General features: G+C 46.2%; 1 protein-coding gene across 4 annotated transcripts in view; it reads right to left on the bottom strand.

Annotated features, from left to right (window-relative positions):
* Nucleotides 1-13,585: 13,585 nt before the first annotated feature.
* The window catches only part of HOMEZ (homeobox and leucine zipper encoding), a 28,634-nt gene continuing 23,496 nt past the window's right edge, over nucleotides 13,586-18,723 (bottom strand). For all 4 annotated transcript variants that reach the window (XM_063913624.1, XM_063913625.1, XM_063913628.1 and 1 more), the window contains exon 2: nucleotides 13,586-15,424. In XM_063913624.1, the coding sequence (XP_063769694.1) occupies nucleotides 13,657-15,342 (1,686 nt within the window). In that variant the 5' untranslated portion in view covers nucleotides 15,343-15,424 and the 3' untranslated portion in view covers nucleotides 13,586-13,656. The remainder of the gene's footprint in view (nucleotides 15,425-18,723) is intronic.

Here is an 18,723-nt window from a genome sequence, read left to right as displayed (position 1 = left end):
GCGCTTTATCCACCCTAGGGGGTGTTTCCCAACGCACCCTAACCTCTGGCGGGAAAAGGTATACTGCCAATAACTTTTTAGAAAATATCAATTGTTATCGGGGGGAAACCCACGCATCATCACACACCTCATTTTATTTCTCAGATTCAGGAAAACTACAGGAAGTTTTTCCTCACCAAACATAATACCCCTTTTTTTTTGGTGGTATTCATATTATCAGAAAAGTGTAAACTTTTTCCATTGCCTCAATCATGCAATGTGTGGCCCTATTGGAAATCACGGTTGTCTCTTCACCGTCGACACAGGAGTCAGTACCCCTGTCGGCGTCTGTATCTGAGGTAACGGGCGCTTTAGGGCCCCTGTATGAGACGTCTGGACATGCACAAGCTGAGTAGCCGGCTGTCTCATGTCAACCACTGTCTTTTATACAAAGCTGACACTGTCACGCCAATTTCAACAGTACATCCACTCAGGTGTCGACCCCCTAGGGGGTGACAACACAATTTCAGACACTCTACTCCGTCTCCTCATCATTTTTCTCCTCATACTTGTCGACACCAACGTACCGACACACAGCACACACACAGGGAATGCTCTGATAGAGGACAGGACCCCACTAGCCCTTTGGGGAGACAGAGGGAGAGTTTGCCAGCACACACCAGAGCGCTATATATATATACAGGGATAACCTTATATAAGTGTTTTTCCCTTTATAGCTGCTGTATTGTTATATACTGCGCCTAATTTGTGCCCCCCTCTCTTTTTTAACCCCTTTCTGTAGTGTAGTGACTGCAGGGGAGAGCCAGGGAGCTTCCCTCCAACTGAGCTGTGAGGGAAAATGGCGCCAGTGTGCTGAGGAGATAGGCTCCGCCCCTTTCTCGGCGTCCTTATCATCCTTTTTCTGTATGTTTTGGCAGGGGTTAAATGCATCCATATAGCCCAGGAGTTATATGTGATGCATTTATTTTAGCCATATAAGGTTTTTTTATCGATTTATTGCGTCTCAGGGCGCTGCCCCCCCCCAGCGCCCTGCACCCTCAGTGACCGGAGTGTGAAGTGTGCTGAGAGCAATGGCGCACAGCTGCGGTGCTGTGCGCTACCTTATCTGAAGACAGGATCGTCTTCTGCCGCCGATTTTTCCGGACCTCTTCGCTCTTCTGGCTCTGTAAGGGGGACGGCGGCGCGGCTCCGGTGACCCATCCAGGCTGAACCTGTGATCGTCCCTCTGGAGCTAATGTCCAGTAGCCTAAGAAGCCCAATCCACTCTGCACGCAGGTGAGTTCGCTTCTTCTCCCCTTAGTCCCTCGATGCAGTGAGCCTGTTGCCAGCAGGTCTCACTGAAAATAATAAACCTAAACTAAAACTTTCACAAAGAGCTCAGGAGAGCCCCTAGTGTGCACCCTTCTCGTCGGGCACAGAAATCTAACTGAGGCTTGGAGGAGGGTCATAGGGGGAGGAGCCAGTGCACACCAGGTGATCCTAAAGCTTTCTTTAGATGTGCCCAGTCTCCTGCGGAGCCGCTATTCCCCATGGTCCTTACGGAGTTCCCAGCATCCACTAGGACGTCAGAGAAACATTTTTCATTGCCTCAATCATGTAACGTGTGGCCCTACTGGAAGTCACATTTGTCTCTTCACCGTCGACACTGGAGTCAGTATCCGTGTCGGCGTCTGTATCTGCCATCTGAGGTAACGGGCGCTTTAGAGCCCCTGACGGCCTATGAGACGTCTGGACAGGCACAAGCTGAGTAGCCGGCTGTCTCATGTCAACCACTGTCTTTTGTAAAGAGCTGACACTGTTAATTCCTTCCAACAGTTCACCCACTCAGGTGTCGACCCCCTAGGGGGTGACATCCCTATTACAGGCAATTTGCTCCGCCTCCACATCATTTTCCTCCTCATACATGTCGACACAAACGTACCGACACACAGCACACACACAGGGAATGCTCTGATAGAGGACAGGACCCCACTAGCCCTTTGGGGAGACAGAGAGAGAGTATGCCAGCACACACCAGAGCGCTATATATATATACAGGGATAACCTTATATAAGTGTTTTTCCCCTTATAGCTGCTGTATTGTTAATACTGCGCCTAATTAGTGCCCCCCCTCTCTTTTTTAACCCTTTCTGTAGTGTAGTGACTGCAGGGGAGAGCCAGGGGAGCTTCCCTCCAACGGAGCTGTGAGGGAAAATGGCGCCAGTGTGCTGAGGAGATAGGCTCCGCCCCTTTTTCGCGGACTTTTCTCCTGCTTTTTTATGGATTCTGGCAGGGGTTAAAATTCATCCATATAGCCCTGGGGGCTATATGTGATGTATTTTCGCCAGCCAAGGTGTTTTTATTGCTGCTCAGGGCGCCCCCCCCAGCGCCCTGCACCCTCAGTGACCGAAGTGTGAAGTGTGCTGAGGAGCAATGGCGCACAGCTGCAGTGCTGTGCGCTACCTTGGTGAAGACAGGATGTCTTCTGCCGCCGATTTTCCGGACCTCTTCTTGCTTCTGGCTCTGTAAGGGGGCCGGCGGCGCGGCTCTGGGACCGGACTCCATGGCTGGGCCTGTGTTCGATCCCTCTGGAGCTAATGGTGTCCAGTAGCCTAAGAAGCCCAATCCACTCTGCACGCAGGTGAGTTCGCTTCTTCTCCCCTTAGTCCCTCGATGCAGTGAGCCTGTTGCCAGCAGGTCTCACTGAAAATAAAAAACCTAAAACTAAACTTTTCACTAAGCAGCTCAGGAGAGCCACCTAGTGTGCACCCTTCTCGTTCGGGCACAAAAATCTAACTGAGGCTTGGAGGAGGGTCATAGGGGGAGGAGCCAGTGCACACCAGGTAGTCCTAAAGCTTTACTTTTGTGCCCAGTCTCCTGCGGAGCCGCTATTCCCCATGGTCCTTACGGAGTCCCCAGCATCCACTAGGACGTCGGAGAAATATTTATTAAAAAAAAAATAGTGGTGCATGATTAAAATGTCCACAAAATCACAATTATTGTGGTGATGTTATTAAACATGTTTCTTTATCAAGGGGGAAAAAAAATCCTTACACATGTATGTGGGTATGATTTCTGAAGATAATAATTGTTTGTTGCTTTAAATCAGAATAAAAACCTCAGCTTTTAAACAAAAAGCCATTAACCAAACAACAGCAAAAAAAAAACAAGTGTGTTCTTGACAAACCTGCATTGTTATTAATTTAAAATAAGATTTTAAACCTACCGGTAAATCTTTTTCTCGTAGTCCGTAGAGGATGCTGGGGACTCCGTAAGGACCATGGGGATAGACGGGCTCCGCAGGAGACATGGGCACTTTAAGAAAGACTTTAGTTATGGGTGTGCACTGGCTCCTCCCTCTATGCCCCTCCTCCAGACCTCAGTTAGAGAAACTGTGCGCAGAGGAGACGGACAGTACGAGGAAAGGATTTTGTTAATCCAGGGCAAGATTCATACCAGCCACACCAATCACACCGTACAACTTGTGATAAACTACCCAGTTATCAGTATGAAAAAACAACATAGCATCAGTGCAGGACCGATGCAACTATAACATAACCCTTATTGAAGCAATAACTATATACACGTATTGCAGAAGAAGTCCGCACTTGGGACGGGCGCCCAGCATCCTCTACGGACTACGAGAAAAAATTATCGGTAGGTTTAAAATCTTATTTTCTCTAACGTCCTAGAGGATGCTGGGGACTCCGTAAGGACCATGGGGATTATACCAAAGCTCCCAAATGGGCCGGAGAGTGTGGATGACTCTGCAGCACCGATTGAGCAAACATGAGGTCCTCCTCAGCCAGGGTACCAAACTTATAGTATTTTGCAAAGGTGTTTGTACCCGACCAAGTAGCAGCTCGACACAGCTGTAGTGCCGAGACCCCTCGGGCAGCCGCCCAAGAAGAGCCCACTTTCATAGTGGAATGGGCCTTGACCGATTTCGGTAAAGGCAATCCAGCTGTAGAATGCGCTTGCTGAATCGTGTTACAAATCCAGCGAGCAATACTCTGCTTTGAAGCAGGAGCGCCAACCTTGTTGGTTGCATACAGGACAACCAGCGATTCAGTTTTCCTGACTCTAGCCGTCCTGGCCACGTAAATTTTCAAAGCCCTGACCACATCAAGTAACTCGGAATCCTCCAAGTCACGCGTAGCCACAGGCACCACAATAGATTGGTTCATATGAAAGGATGAGACCACCTTAGGTAGGAATTGAGGACGGGTCCGCAACTCCGCTCTATCCATATGGAAAACCAGATATGGGCTTTTATGTGATAAAGCCGCCAATTCCGAAACTCGCCTAGCCGAAGCCAAGGCTAACAACATGACCACCTTCCACGTGAGATATTTCAACTCCACCGTTTTAAGTGGTTCAAACCAGTGTGATTTTAGAAAACTTAACACCACGTTAAGGTCCCAAGGCGCCACCGGAGGCACAAAAGGAGGCTGAATATGCAGCACTCCTTTTACAAAAGTCAGAACTTCTGGAAGAGAAGCCAATTCTTTTTGAAAGAAAATGGATAAGGCCGAAATCTGGACCTTAATAGAGCCTAATTTTAGGCCCAAATTAACTCCAGTTTGTAAGAAGTGAAGGAAACGGCCCAGATGGAATTCTTCCATAGGAGCATTCCTGGCCTCACACCAAGAAACATATTTTCGCCATATACGGTGATAATGTTTTGACGTTACATCCTTCCTAGCCTTTATCAGCGTAGGGATGACCTCAACAGGAATGCCTTTCTCTGCTAGGATCCGGCGTTCAACCGCCATGCCGTCAAACGCAGCCGCGGTAAGTCTTGGAACAGCCAGGGCCCCTGCTGCAACAGGTCCTGTCTTAGAGGAAGAGGCCACGGATCTTCTGTGAGCATTTCCTGCAGATCCGGATACCAGGTCCTCCGTGGCCAATCTGGAATAATGAGGATTGTTCTCACTCCTCTTTGTCTTATTATCCTCAACAACTTGGGTATGAGAGGAAGAGGAGGAAATACATAGACCGACCGGAACACCCACGGTATCACTAGGGTGTCTACAGCTACTGCAGGAGGGTCGCTTGACCTTGCGCAATACCTCTGTAGCTTTTTGTTGAGGCGGGATGCCATCATGTCTATCTGTGGCAGTTCCCACCGACTTGTAATCTGTGCGAAGACTTCCTGATGAAGTCCCCACTCTCCCGGATGTAGGTCGTGTCTGCTGAGGAAGTCTGCTTCCCAGTTGTCCACTCCCGGAATGAACACTGCTGACAGTGCGCTTACGTGATTCTCCGCCCAGCGAAGAATTCTGGTGGCTTCTGCCATCGCCACTCTGCTCCTTGTGCCGCCTTGGCGGTTTACATGAGCCACTGCGGTGACGTTGTCTGACTGGATCAGAACCGGTTGGTCGCGAAGTAAGGTCTCCGCTTGACGTAGGGCGTTGTATATGGCCCTTAGTTCCAGGATGTTGATGTGAAGACAAGTCTCTCGACTTGACCAAATTTCATCCCTGTGTGACTGCTCCCCAACCTCGGAGGCTTGCGTCTGTGGTCACCAGGATCCAGCCCTGAATGCCGAATCTGCGGCCCTCTAGAAGGTGAGCACTCTGCAGCCACCACAGGAGTGATACCCTGGCCCTGGGGGACAGGGTGATCAACCGATGCATCTGTAAATGTGACCCGGACCACTTGTCCAGTAGGTCCCATTGGAAAGTCCTCGCATGGAACCTGCCGAAGGGAATGGCCTCGTATGATGCCACCATCTTTCCCAGGACTCGAGTGCAGTGATGCACTGACATCTGTTTTGGTTTCAATAGGTTCCTGACAAGAGTCATGAGTTCCTGGGCCTTTTCTATCGGGAGATAAACCCTCTTCTACTCCGTGTCCAGAATCATGCCCAAGAAAGACAGACGAGTCGTAGGAACCAACTGCGACTTCGGGATATTGAGAATCCAGCCGTGTTGCTGTAACACTTTCAGTGAAAGTGATACGCTGTTCAGCAACTGCTCTCTTGATCTCGCTTTTATTAGGAAATCGTCCAAGTACGGGATAATTGTGACACCTTGCTTGCGCAGGAGCACCATCATTTCCGCCATTACCTTGGTGAAAATTATCGGGGCCGTGGAGAGACCAAACGGCAACGTCTGAAATTGGTAATGACAGTCCTGTACCGCAAATCTGAGGTACGCCTCATGAGGTGGATAAATGGGGACATGAAGGTATGCATCCTTTATGTCCAGGGACACCATAAAATCCCCCCCTTCCAGGCTTGCGATGACCGCTCTTAGCGATTCCATCTTGAACTTGAACCTTTTCAATTATAGGTTCAGGGATTTCAAATTTAATATGGGTCTGACCGAACCGTTCGGTTTCGGGACTACAAACATGGTCGAGTAATATCCCTTTCCTTGTTGGAGGAGGGGAACCTTGACCACCACCTGTTGAAGATACAATTTTTGTATTGCATATAACAGTATCTCCCTTTCCTGGGGAGAAGTTGGTAGGGCCGATTTGAAAAATTGGCGAGGAGGCACTTCTTCGAATTCCAGCTTGTAACCCTGAGAAACAATTTCTATTGCCCAGGGATCCACCTGGGAGTGAACCCAGATGTGGCTGAAACTCCGAAGACGTGCCCCCACTGGGCCGGACTCCGCCAGTGGAGCCTCAGCGTCATGCGGTAGATTTTGTAGAGGCCGGGGAGGACTTCTGTTCCTGGGAACTAGCGGTGTTGTGCATTTTTTTTCCTCTGCCCCTACCTCTGGCAAGAAAGGACGCACCTCGCACTTTCTTGTTTCTTTGTGACCGAAAGGACTGCATTTGATAATGCGGAGCTTTCTTATGCTGTGAGGGAACATAAGGTAAAAAATTTGATTTTCCAGCTGTAGCTGTGGAGACTAGGTCCGAGAGACCTTCCCCAAACAATTCCTCACCCCTGTAAGGTAAAACCTCCATATGCCTTTTTGAGTCGGCATCACCTGTCCATTGCCGTGTCCATAGGACTCTTCTGGCAGAAATCGACATAGCGTTTATTCTAGAACCCAGTAGACTAATGTCTCTTTGAGCATCTCTCATATATAGGACAGCATCTCTTATATGCCCCAGGGTCAATAAAATAGTATCCTTATCTAGGGTATCCATCCCCTCAGATAAGGTATCCGTCCATGCCGCTACAGCACTACACACCCAGGCCGACGTAATTGCCGGTCTGAGTAAGGTACCTGAATGTGTATAAATAGATTTCAGGGTAATCTCCTGTTTGCGGTCAGCAGAGTCTTTGAGGGTAGCCGTATCCTGGGACGGGAGGGCTACCTTCTTGGATAAGCGTGTTAATGCTTTGTCCACCCTAGGGGAGGATTCCCATCGTAACCTATCCGTTGACGGGAAAGGATACACCACAAGAATCCTTTTGGAAATCTGCAGTCTTTTATCTGGAGATTCCCAAGCTTTTTCACACAACTCGTTCAGCTCGTGTGAGGGTGGAAAGGTTACCTCAGGCTTCTTTCCCTTGTACATATGTACCCTCTTGTCAGGGACAGGGGGTTCCTCTGTGATGTGCAAAACATCTTTTATTGCCATAATCATATATCGAATGGATTTTGCCAATTTTGACTGTAACTTTGCATCATCGTAATCGACACTGGAGTCAGAATCCGTGTCGGTATCCGTGTCAACAATCTGGGATAGTGGGCGCTTATGAGACCCTGACGGTCCCTGCGACATAGGATCAGGCATGGGTTGAGACCCTGACTGTCCCAAAGCTTCAGCCTTGTCTAATCTTTTGTGCAATGAGTTTACACTAGCATTTAAAACATTCCACATATCCATCCAGTCAGGTGTCGGCGGAGACACCACATTCATTTGCTCCCGCTCCTCTCTAACATAGCCTTCTTCCTCAGACATGTCGACACATGCGTACCGACACACCACACACACAGGGAATGCTCTTTCTGAAGACAGTTCCCCCACAAGGCCCTTTGGAGAGACAGAGAGAGAGAGTATGCCAGCACACACCCCAGCGCTATATAACCCAGGAATAACACAGTAACTTAATGTTTACCCAGTAGCGCTGCTGTATGTAATTTGCGCCGAATTATGTGCCCCCCCTCTCTTTTCAACCCTCTTGTCTACCGTGGTATAAGCAGGGGAGAGTCCGGGGAGCTTCCTCTCAGCGGTGCTGTGGAGAAAAATGGCGCTGGTGAGTGCTGAGGGAGAAGCCCCACCCCCTCGGCGGCGGGCTTCTGTCCCGCTTAAACTGTAAAATTGGCGGGGGCTCATACATATATACAGTGCCCAGCTGTATATATGTTATATCTTTTCCAAAAAGAGGTTTATATTGCTGCCCAGGGCGCCCCCCCCCTGCGCCCTGCACCCTTACAGTGACCGGAGTATGTGAGGTGTATGGGAGCAATGGCGCACAGCTGCAGTGCTGTGCGTTACCTCAGTGAAGATCATGAAGTCTTCTGCCGCCTCTGAAGTCTTCTTTTCTTCTCATACTCACCCGGCTTCTATCTTCCGGCTCTGCGAGGGGGACGGCGGCGCGGCTCTGGGACGGACGGCGAGGGTGAGATCCTGCGTACCAATCCCTCTGGAGCTAATGGTGTCCAGTAGCCTAAGAAGCAGGACCTTGCAACTCAGAGAGTAGGGCTGCTTCTCTCCCCTCTGTCCCTCGATGCAGGGAGTCTGTTGCCAGCAGTGCTCCCTGAAAATAAAAAACCTAACAAAATACTTTCTGTCAGAAAGCTCAGGAGAGCTCCTGAAAAGCACCCAGTCTCCACTGGGCACAGTATCAAACTGAGGTCTGGAGGAGGGGCATAGAGGGAGGAGCCAGTGCACACCCAGAACTAAAGTCTTTCTTAAAGTGCCCATGTCTCCTGCGGAGCCCGTCTATCCCCATGGTCCTTACGGAGTCCCCAGCATCCTCTAGGACGTTAGAGAAAGAATTATTAGGTTACTACTAACATATATTTTAGAGTAATACATGTGTAAAATAGTTTAAACCTCACTTACATGTTGTTAAGTTTCAATGCAGCTGAATAAACTGAATTGTGGTCAGCAGCGTGAGCTGCTTCAGCTGGGTGTAATAAAGCAATGATTGCAGTATACATCACACATACTACAACTGAGGTCAGCTTGCAAAAATTGCGTATGCACCGCCTACCGATCATCAGTATACGCCCACAACACGCCCCTGCTCGTAGTTTTTGCAAGACCAGCCCTTCCGTACACCCCCTACATGCCTACTTTTCGTAGTGCATACGCAGTTTTTACTATGTCTCAGAAGTTGTATTTTTTGTCTCAGATTTTGTATTTTTTGACCCCACCTAAAATTCTCCTTGCCGAGGGAGCCAACCGTCACGCGGAAGGCTTAGCGGCAGGGGATCCGGTGGTCTGGTCCAGGGATGCAGCAGTTGCAGGTTTACGGGACTTATCACGAGATCCTCTCGGAGTGGTGGAGACTCCCCGGCCCCTTCCTCTGAACCGTGCCACACGAAAGTCCTGTGTAAGAACATTTAGCAGGTGGCGCAGCCAACGGCAGATAGGTAGACTTACCTGCCGTTGCCTGGGAGATCCATTTAATTTGTCGCCAAACAAGGCATCACCTGTAAAGGGAAGATTTTCTACACCCTTCTTGGAATCAGTCTGCTGACCATTGACGTAACCACAGAGCTTTGCATGCCGAAACAGCCATAGCAGTAGTGCGCCCATTTATCTTACACAATTCTTTTATAGCCTCGTTCATAAAATTTGCAGCATCCTGTATATGTTGCAGCAGAGTAATGACCTCTCGGGGCAGAGAGTCTAAACCAGTGTTTCCCAACCACGGTCCTCAAGGCACACTAACAGTCCTGGTTTTAAGGATAACCATACCTGATCACAGGTGATTTAATTAGTACCTCAGTTATTTGGATTGAACCATTTCTGCTCAAACATGGTTATCACTAAAACCTGCACTGTTGGTGTGCCTGGAGGACCGTGGTTGGGAAACTCTGGTCTAAACCATCAATAACATTATCAGACCACTTGGCTACCGCCCTGGAAATCCACCCACAAACAATTGTGGGGCGCTGTGCTATGCCTGCTGCCGTATATATTGCCTTGAGAGTGGTCTCAATTTTATGGTCAGCTGGCTCTTTTAGGGCTATAGCCCCTGGCAGCGGCAGTACTGATTTCTTAGACCGTCTGGACACAGACGTATCGACTGATGGGGTTTTTTCCCATACCTTCCTGTCCTCAGCTGGGAAGGGAAAGGTAGCTAAAAATCTCTGAGGATATTTACATTTCTTATCAGGGTTTAACCATGCTTCCCTGGCCAGGGAGTTTAATTCTTAAGACACAGGAAAAGTTGCTGAGGTCTTTGGTCTAACATTAAAAGTACAACTCCTCATCTGGTTCTGCCTCCTGATCCGGTATGTGAAGAACCTCTCTTACAGCAAAAATGAGGGCCTCCACCCAAGGGGACAGAGAGCTGTCCTCATCCATATCATCATCATCAACATCAGGCTGATCAGAATCAGACTGGAGCACCTGTGGCAGTGAGCGTTTATGTGAAACCAAAAGAGGGGGTGGAGAAGCCTTTCTGGTATCTGCTGCTTTTACCATAAAATCAATTGACTGCTTTAACACCTGTCTCTTCTTTTTAGCTGCAGCTAATTCTGAATTAACATTCTGAATCATGCTTTTAAAACTATCTAGCCAGTCAGGTGCCTGTGAACTGTGTCCCTGAGGAGATCAGGAACACTGTTCACACATGAGGCATCCCGCTGAAGAAGGGGTAGAATTACAAGCAGCACACATAACCATATCAACAGACAGGTAGTTTAAACACACCCCACCCAAATATAACTCTCTCTGCATATGTTATATTTGCCCCCTCTGCAGTGCACATGGTTTAGCCCATCTGCTACCAAATTTGCTGTTACGATCAACTCTGAATTACCCTCTTTAAGCGACTTGCGGTTGTCAGTATTGAAGGGTGTCTGAGACATGGCCACTGAGACACTGCACTTGCTCTCGCTACAATTTACACCGGCTGACTGTTCCTGCCAGCCAACCGCGCTATTTTATAATGGGCGAGAGATTTGTAGCAGTACAGAGTCTGATGCTGCCCAACACTATGACGTGGCCATAAGATTTCTATGCAGGGTTTCAATTTTTTCCAAGATTACCAAGATGAAGAGGATCCCATTCCATGAACGAGAGTGCTCTACAGGTCTGAGTCGTCACTTTATGCCAGGGCATGTCAGTGCTTGACGTTCTACAAGTGGAAACCTGCTCTTTAAGTCATGGCTATGCTGGAACTCTTAGTACTACACTACACCACCCAAACACTTTAAGCATGCCAGGACTTGCTGGTACCTACTGTATGATGAACCAGCAAAAAATACACACACACACACACACACACACACACACACACACCACTAGGGGTGTTTAATAAGAACACTCTATTTGTCCTTATTTTGCTGCTACAGCATACGCAGATACTTATTTTTCATTTATTTTAAAATAGTGCAAAGGTCCACACTGATGATCATTCTCAGCACCTACTTTTGCACCATCCCTCAAGCACTCCTAAAAGATTACGCCTACTGACAAGTGTATCACTGCAGAGATATTTCAGACCACTTTTGTATAAGCACTATATTAAAGTACTTGGGCTATATTTACATGCTCCTTGTCCTGCGTGTCCAGACATGAAAGCGGAAGTGTCAGCTGCAGCCAACTCTACATTTGTGCATATGCGTGTATTCTCTTTGTAAGAATGCACAGGGTAGATCTGTTTTAGTCACAGTTATAAACTTTATATTTCTAATCACCTAAAACTGCACTTTATATATATTTTTACTAGCTGTTCTACCCATTCTTCGCACGGGAGTTTCTGATTTTCATGGTTGTAAATATAAATTAGTATTAAATTTGGTAAGTCTATAGAGATGTACATTAGAGACATCTTAAATTAATCCACGGTTCTTGGCGTTACCAGAGGAGCACCCGTAGCAGATATGTTAAAAAGTGACAGGACCATTTTTTGTAGGTTATTAAACTCCACCCACTGGTGGTGCAATCCAAATTTTGATCCGATTGTCAGTTTGGGCGTTATCGTTCACACAACGCAAGCCACGCATCGGTAATGATGTCATTATGTCAACCCGTCTTTTCATCCCCTTAGGGGAGGTTTATTAAAATTCTAATTACGCAGTTTTCCTATTTTCCACCTGAAGAATGCCTTTGTTAAATGTCATCTACCTATCATATCGGGAAGTGAGAGAATTAGTGATGAGTCAGCGAGTGGGTAAATGAATGCTTTTGTATAATATTATATATATATATATATATATATATATATATATATATATATATATATATATATATATAGAGATAGATATAGAGAGAGAGAGAGATATAGAGAGAGAGAGTTATTACTGCATTAATATACCATAAAGTAAAAGTCATTCAGTCTTAATAACACCGATAATAATTGGTATGCCCCAAGTCCTTATTTGCTGGTTTTAGCAGTTATTCAAGAGTATAACAGTAACAATAGGGAATATTTTATAAGATCTTTACATTTTATTGTATGGTTATAAGAATACACTTACAAGTGTGTGCAATTTGGTTATCTATTAAGCAGAGGAGTACTCAAAAGATGCCTATTAAGGCTTCATATTGACAGCAGCAGAATGAGCAGTGGAACTTCACATATCTGGACATATAAAAACGTATATAGTATGGTATTTTGTTGATGTGCTACTTTAGTCTAATTCTATATCTAACCCTAACCCTCATGGAAGAGTCGACATTATGACAAGATTGATATTTCCGATGTTGACATTTTGCAGGGTTCAACAATAATGATGTTGACATTTTTAACTAGGTTGACATTATCAATGTTGACCTTCTGCTATCGACATTGTAACCAAAGACAATTTAACTACATACCATGAAATATGTACAGTAATGTCAAGACGGATATAAAAAAAGTGTCATTTCTAAAGGTGTTTTCCCTCCATCTAACTCTATTGTAATTAGCAAGACCAGCTGCCTGCCAGCATAGCACACCAGGCACCCAGCTGCCCCGACACCACCGCAGACCAGGCAGTGGTACCTGGCCTGGAGCTTATGGAGATCATCTAATCTCCATCTATGCGGAGGATGTTCTACACAACTAGAAAACTGCAAAAACCATTCAAGTACAGTAATTGAATCTAAATATCATTTAGAAAACTAGTAGAGTAGGTATGAGATCTAGCAATAGTTTCTTATAAAGGACTGTTATTGGTGATCATGATTGGTGAAAAATAGAATCACTTTTCAGCAGATCAGTATCCTGCATCAGACTCCTGTTACTCTTCCACCTTGCAGAACTCCAAAGAAAATAGAACCACCACATTCCTCAATAGACAAACCTGGGGTAGATTTACTAAAGTTTCTAAAAATTTAAATTGGCAGCGTTGCCCATAGCAACCAGTCAGGTTATGTAATTTTCTTGGAAGCAATAGAGAAATGATAGCTCAACTCTTGTTGCTATTGGCAACACCGCCACTTTTCACTTTTAGAAGCTTTAGTACGCCCTAGGTTATGAAAAAAATATAAATATAAAAGCTTTTTGATGAAGTCACAAGACAAGTTCCTGTTGCATATGAATTTTTTCTTTTTTATTCAAAGACCATTGCTAGGAAAAATAAAGTTTACAGTAGTGGCATACTAGTCCTGAATGAGTACAACATCATCATCGTCATCTTCTTCTTCTTCCTCCTCATCAATACATACCTCTACCTCAGCAGGTTTATTAGATTTGTTGCTAAACCAGTCCAGTACCTGCTGCTGCGTTAAGCCAGACTCTGTCACTAGTGACTGCAAGTCCCCCTCCTGCAAGTCATAATGAGCACACCAGTACCTTTCTAGCACATCAAGCTTTTCTTGAAAGGTAGTGCATTGAATGGCATCCTGGGGAGGAGACTCCTGTTTTGGACAGTTTATTAAGAGAGGTTTTGCATTTGAAATGTTATATGCAGTATTTGATATTCTAGAAGCAGTTGCATATTTATTATGCACTTCTGGTAATTTTCCCATATTTTGTCCTGTATGGTTGTTAAATGATGCTGTCGTCTTTACCATTGGTCTTTGTACCACAGAAGAGGTCACTGCTTGTGTTGCTGAAGATGTTAATGGTGGAACTGTAGTTCTGGAGTCCGAATCTGTGGCTCCTAGCTCTGTAGCCAATGTTCGGACTCCAGCATTTTCTCCAGACAACGGTTCTCCTTGTCTTCCATTTTGAACAACAAGATGTTGTGGTTCATCTAGCCAGCTGGGGCGATCTTGGGCATTATCGCGGAACCACCTAAGCTGGCCATGTTTTAGAGCATAGCGTGTATCTCCAAACCACTGGATAATCTCTGATCTTGGAAGTCCAGTGATATCTTCCAGCTTCTTGTAGTCTTCACGGCCTGCCCATTGGCACTGCAAAAAAAAAGATTTCAGAACGGACAGCTGTTCTTTGGTTTTGCGCTGGCGCCTCATGACTGGCATGTAGTAATCTTCCAATCTGAGGTTATGGATCCCATCATTTTGATTGGTATACCTATCAGCTAGAAATCCTTTGCAGTCATCCATATTCCAGGATGTAGCCCATGCTGTCTTCTGGCGTTCCTCCTCGGTGGAAAGGCATGACACAGCTGAGGTTCTGTCCATCCCATCAACTCCCAACACCTGGTTTGCAACAGGGTGCCTGATGGAATTCGTAAGTACCTGTTCTGGCTCAGTGTTAAGGTTTGAAGCTGTTGAACAGGGTCTATAAGAACCTGGTATTTCCCATCTAGGGAACTGCACTCTGTTTTCAGTGGCAAACTTGGTAGCCATTTGTAGTTCTCTTTCTGACGTCATACAGTTTAATCTTAATTTCTTGGGTTCTGGTGCAGCATCACCTGAAGTTGAACAAGGGGAGGGAGGTAAAACTTCTTGTCCTGCACTACTTTTTGGGGCAGGTATGGGAAGTTTTTCCAAGTTCTTAAACGCATTCGATTTCTTAGCCAGAGCCACTAAAGGCTTAAAATGTAGCTGGTCCTGATTATAAAGGAGACGTGAGCGAGTCTCCTCTATTTCCTCTGAAGACCAGCTTATGCCACAGCGAATGCGCTGTGCCATGAACCAGGTTTTCACTTTTTCCATTTGAAGCCCATACCGTAGGCAGAGTAAGGCAATCTCTGGCATGCTAGGATATGGAAAGTAGCTGAACGTCTGGAGGAGCTGAGGGTTATCATCTAACTCATTAGTCTGTTCTGCCTGAGTCCAAATCAACTGAAGATCATCAGAAATAGGAGGCAGACACACAAGTCCTGGAGTGACTTCCGGGTATGTACCAGGAGCCTTTGTGGTGCTGGTGGGAGACATTATCCAGCTAGTAGAGTTGTAGCATAAGTTAGGTTGTGATTTTCATCTGTGTCCACTCAACTTCTTTCATAAGGATTTTATTCTGCAGAAACAAAGATGACTGTTAAGGTGTAAATGAAAACTAATTTTTAGCAACTGGTTTTAATTAAACAAAGTATTCAAAGTTACTGTAAGTGTATGTAGTAAATGTTGTGTTTATGTCTATTAAGATCATATTTATATAACAGACTATGGGGCCAATGGCGGGTGGACTGCATGCGCAGCACCTGTTCTGCGCATGTGCAGAATGGATCCTGCATCATGGCGTGCAGTGCCCAAGCCGCAGGTTTCACGGATCAAGCTAAGAAGTTCCGGCGGTCATTCTGAACTGTGTTTTGGGATGCAGTACTGGGATCGCAGATGGTGGCAGGAGACGTGTTTTTCCTATAGATGCCTCCTGCTACATTAGCATTTTTTCTCATCACTGCTGTGTCCAAAGACGGAGCAACTATGTGTTCTGTGTCCACAGAGCCGGCCCTAGGTATAGGCAAACTAGGCAATTGCCTAGGGCATCTGGTATGCCTAGGGGCACAGGCAGCTTCTGCTGATTAAAATGATATGCGGCATGCCTATATTCTGTGTGTAGCATTTTGTATGCAGATACAGCCACAGTCGCACACAGTATATAGGCATGCCGCATATCATTTTAATCAGCAGAAGCTGCTTGTGCGTCCTAGCCACTTAGCAATGCAAATAAGATGCATTTTCATAAATAATAGGCACCCAGCATTAGCAGAGCTGCCAGTTAACTCACGCCAGGAACTATATGTGTCATTATGTGTATAAGGTCATTAATAATGTGTAACATATGTGTAAGGGGCACTATGTGTGTCATTATGTGTATAAGGGCACTAATAATGTGCGGCATATGTGTAAGGGACATTATGTGTGTCATGTGTATAAGGGCATTAACAATGTGAATAAAGAGCAATATGGTGTGGTGTAATGTGAATAAGGAGCAATATGGTATGGTGTAATGAGAATAAAGAGCAATATGGTGTGGTGTAATGTGAATAAGGAGCAATTCAGTATGATGTTATGTGAATGAGGGGCACTACTGTGAGGAGTAACGTATATAAGGTAAAGTGGTACTACTGTGTGATGTAATGTGAATAAGGGACACTATCGCATGATAAATTGTGAATAAAGTTGCACTACTGTGAAGCATAATTTGAATTGGGGGTACTATTGTTTGGCCATGCCCCTTGCCAGCAAAAACACATACCTTTTTGGGCTGTATGCCGAATGTGCACACTGTTCTTATTTAATTTGCAGGGGGTAGGGAAAAAAAAAAAAAAAGGACTGCTATGGGTGGGGGGTGATGGTGCTGGGAAAGGGGTGCAGGGTCAGAGGTGGAACTAGCGGCGGTGCTAGGGGGCACCAGCCAAAATCTTGCCTAGGGCATCATATTGGTTAGGGCCGGCTCTGTGTGTCCATCTCTGAATCAGGCCTTCTTATGAAACCAAAGCCACCCGTGATATCTTCATACTTGTCAATATACACGGATCTGGATGTAAAGTATAGAAATGCAGTGATCGTGCTGAGCAAAAAAAAAATTGTGGGTCCATTATTTTAGAAAAATGATGGTCCTATTCCACTGTTCCTATGTTTCATCACATATTATGGGGGGAGAGGCAGGGAGAAGTTGAGGTAGATTGTGGGTGACTAAGGAGACCGTGGGTGAGCTGCACAATGATACCTGATAGAGGGAATTGAATAAGATCAGCCAGGAAGGGCAGGGCGATACCCTCTGTGGGGCACCTTTTTCTAAAAGCTATTCAATCCTATTGTTCCTGGGTCCAGTATGAAATGCCAGCACTGGGAATCCCATTGGTCATAATACGGACACCGGGATCCCGATGATGGTATGACCAACAGGGGTGAGAGTGTGTCATCAGCACCTCTCTGCCCCTGCAATGTTTTCACCCTTTTTTTTTTTTGGTCCATGGTGGATCTGTGCAGGCGCAATCAATAGACCCTTTTAGCTGGCATCAGTTGGTCCATCAGCCAGACCCTACTCCTCTCCATTGGAGTTTTGATACAGGGCTGGTGGTGCGACTCCTTGTCGGGACCTATGTATGCGGCAGTGCTGCAACACCTTCCCTTCACTACTGGACCTCTGGTGCAGAACCGTGTTGTAGTCTTTAGTCCTCCTCTAACTCCTCCTTCTCCCCCCGGCTATTGCACTCAGTGAAGACTGGACTCCTAGCCTGGACTTATGTGTGAGGTAGCACAGTAGCCTTTTACCTATACTGTCAGTGGACTCCTGGTTGGGACCCGCGTTTGTGGTAGCGCTGCGGCCTCTTCCCTCCTTCACTGCCGGACTCTCTTGTGTACCTGGAACATCCCCCCCCCCCGCCATTGCTGCGCTTAGTGGAGCCCTCCTTGTGGTCTACATGTAAAGGAGCCGCATCTGCCAAGCAGGACAGCAGCACCAGTACTGAACAGGCTGATAGCTGCTGTGTTATGTACTGCACAGACGGACACTCATCGCCGGAGCGCCCAGAGAAGCAGCATATGCACTTTTTTCGAATGGGTAGGCCCACTGTGAAACACTCTATTGGGATTGGCTAGAGGTTTAGTGATTGATTTCTCCCTTGCCCAGCTGGCTCCTCCTCCACTTTTTCAGTCTTCTCTGCAGCTGGGCAAGTGAGACATCAATCACTAAACCTATTGCCAATACCAGTTGAGCACGTCCCCGGGGACCCACCCATTCAGAAAAAGCCAGTCCCTGGTCCGCAGTATTGGGTAAAATACGCGCTATGGCGAGTTTTTGCGATCACTGGAAATGGGAAGCATCTATATCAGGGGACAAGTGTAAATTTTCAACTGGCAGAACTTAAAACCGCAATAATATTAGCTGCAAAAATGGTTTTGTATTTAACATTACTGCCATTTTAAAGCAGGTGTAACATACAAAAAACAATTGGTAGCCTTAAAAAGCTGCAGTTAAGTAATTATACCTCGTAGTGTTAGAATATATTGGGGAAGATTTATCAAAGCTTGGAGATAAGGTACCAACCATCAGCTCCTAACTGCCATGTTACAGGCTGTTTTTGAAAACTTACAGGAGCTGATTGGTTGGTACTTTAACTCTATCCAAAATCTAATAAACCTTCACTACAGATGTGTCCTCATACATCTTTGCTGAAGCCACACCAAACAGCCCCTCTTGGCGTGCCTGGTCGTGTGAGTATCTTCTAGTGCCAGGGAGTCTTTTTTGCAATGCAATGCCACTAGGACACGATGAGACTGTGCTGATTAATTTGATATGTGGCACTTGCATATTTGTGTGCGACCGAGTCTCTGAATCTGTAAATTAAGCCGCAGTTTTTCCCCCCA

The sequence above is a fragment of the Pseudophryne corroboree genome, chromosome 1, assembly GCF_028390025.1.
Source record: "Pseudophryne corroboree isolate aPseCor3 chromosome 1, aPseCor3.hap2, whole genome shotgun sequence".
Taxonomy (NCBI): Eukaryota; Metazoa; Chordata; class Amphibia; order Anura; family Myobatrachidae; genus Pseudophryne; species Pseudophryne corroboree.
The sequence above is the reverse complement of the archived record's forward strand: the minus strand, read 5'-3'. Positions and strand labels throughout refer to the sequence as shown.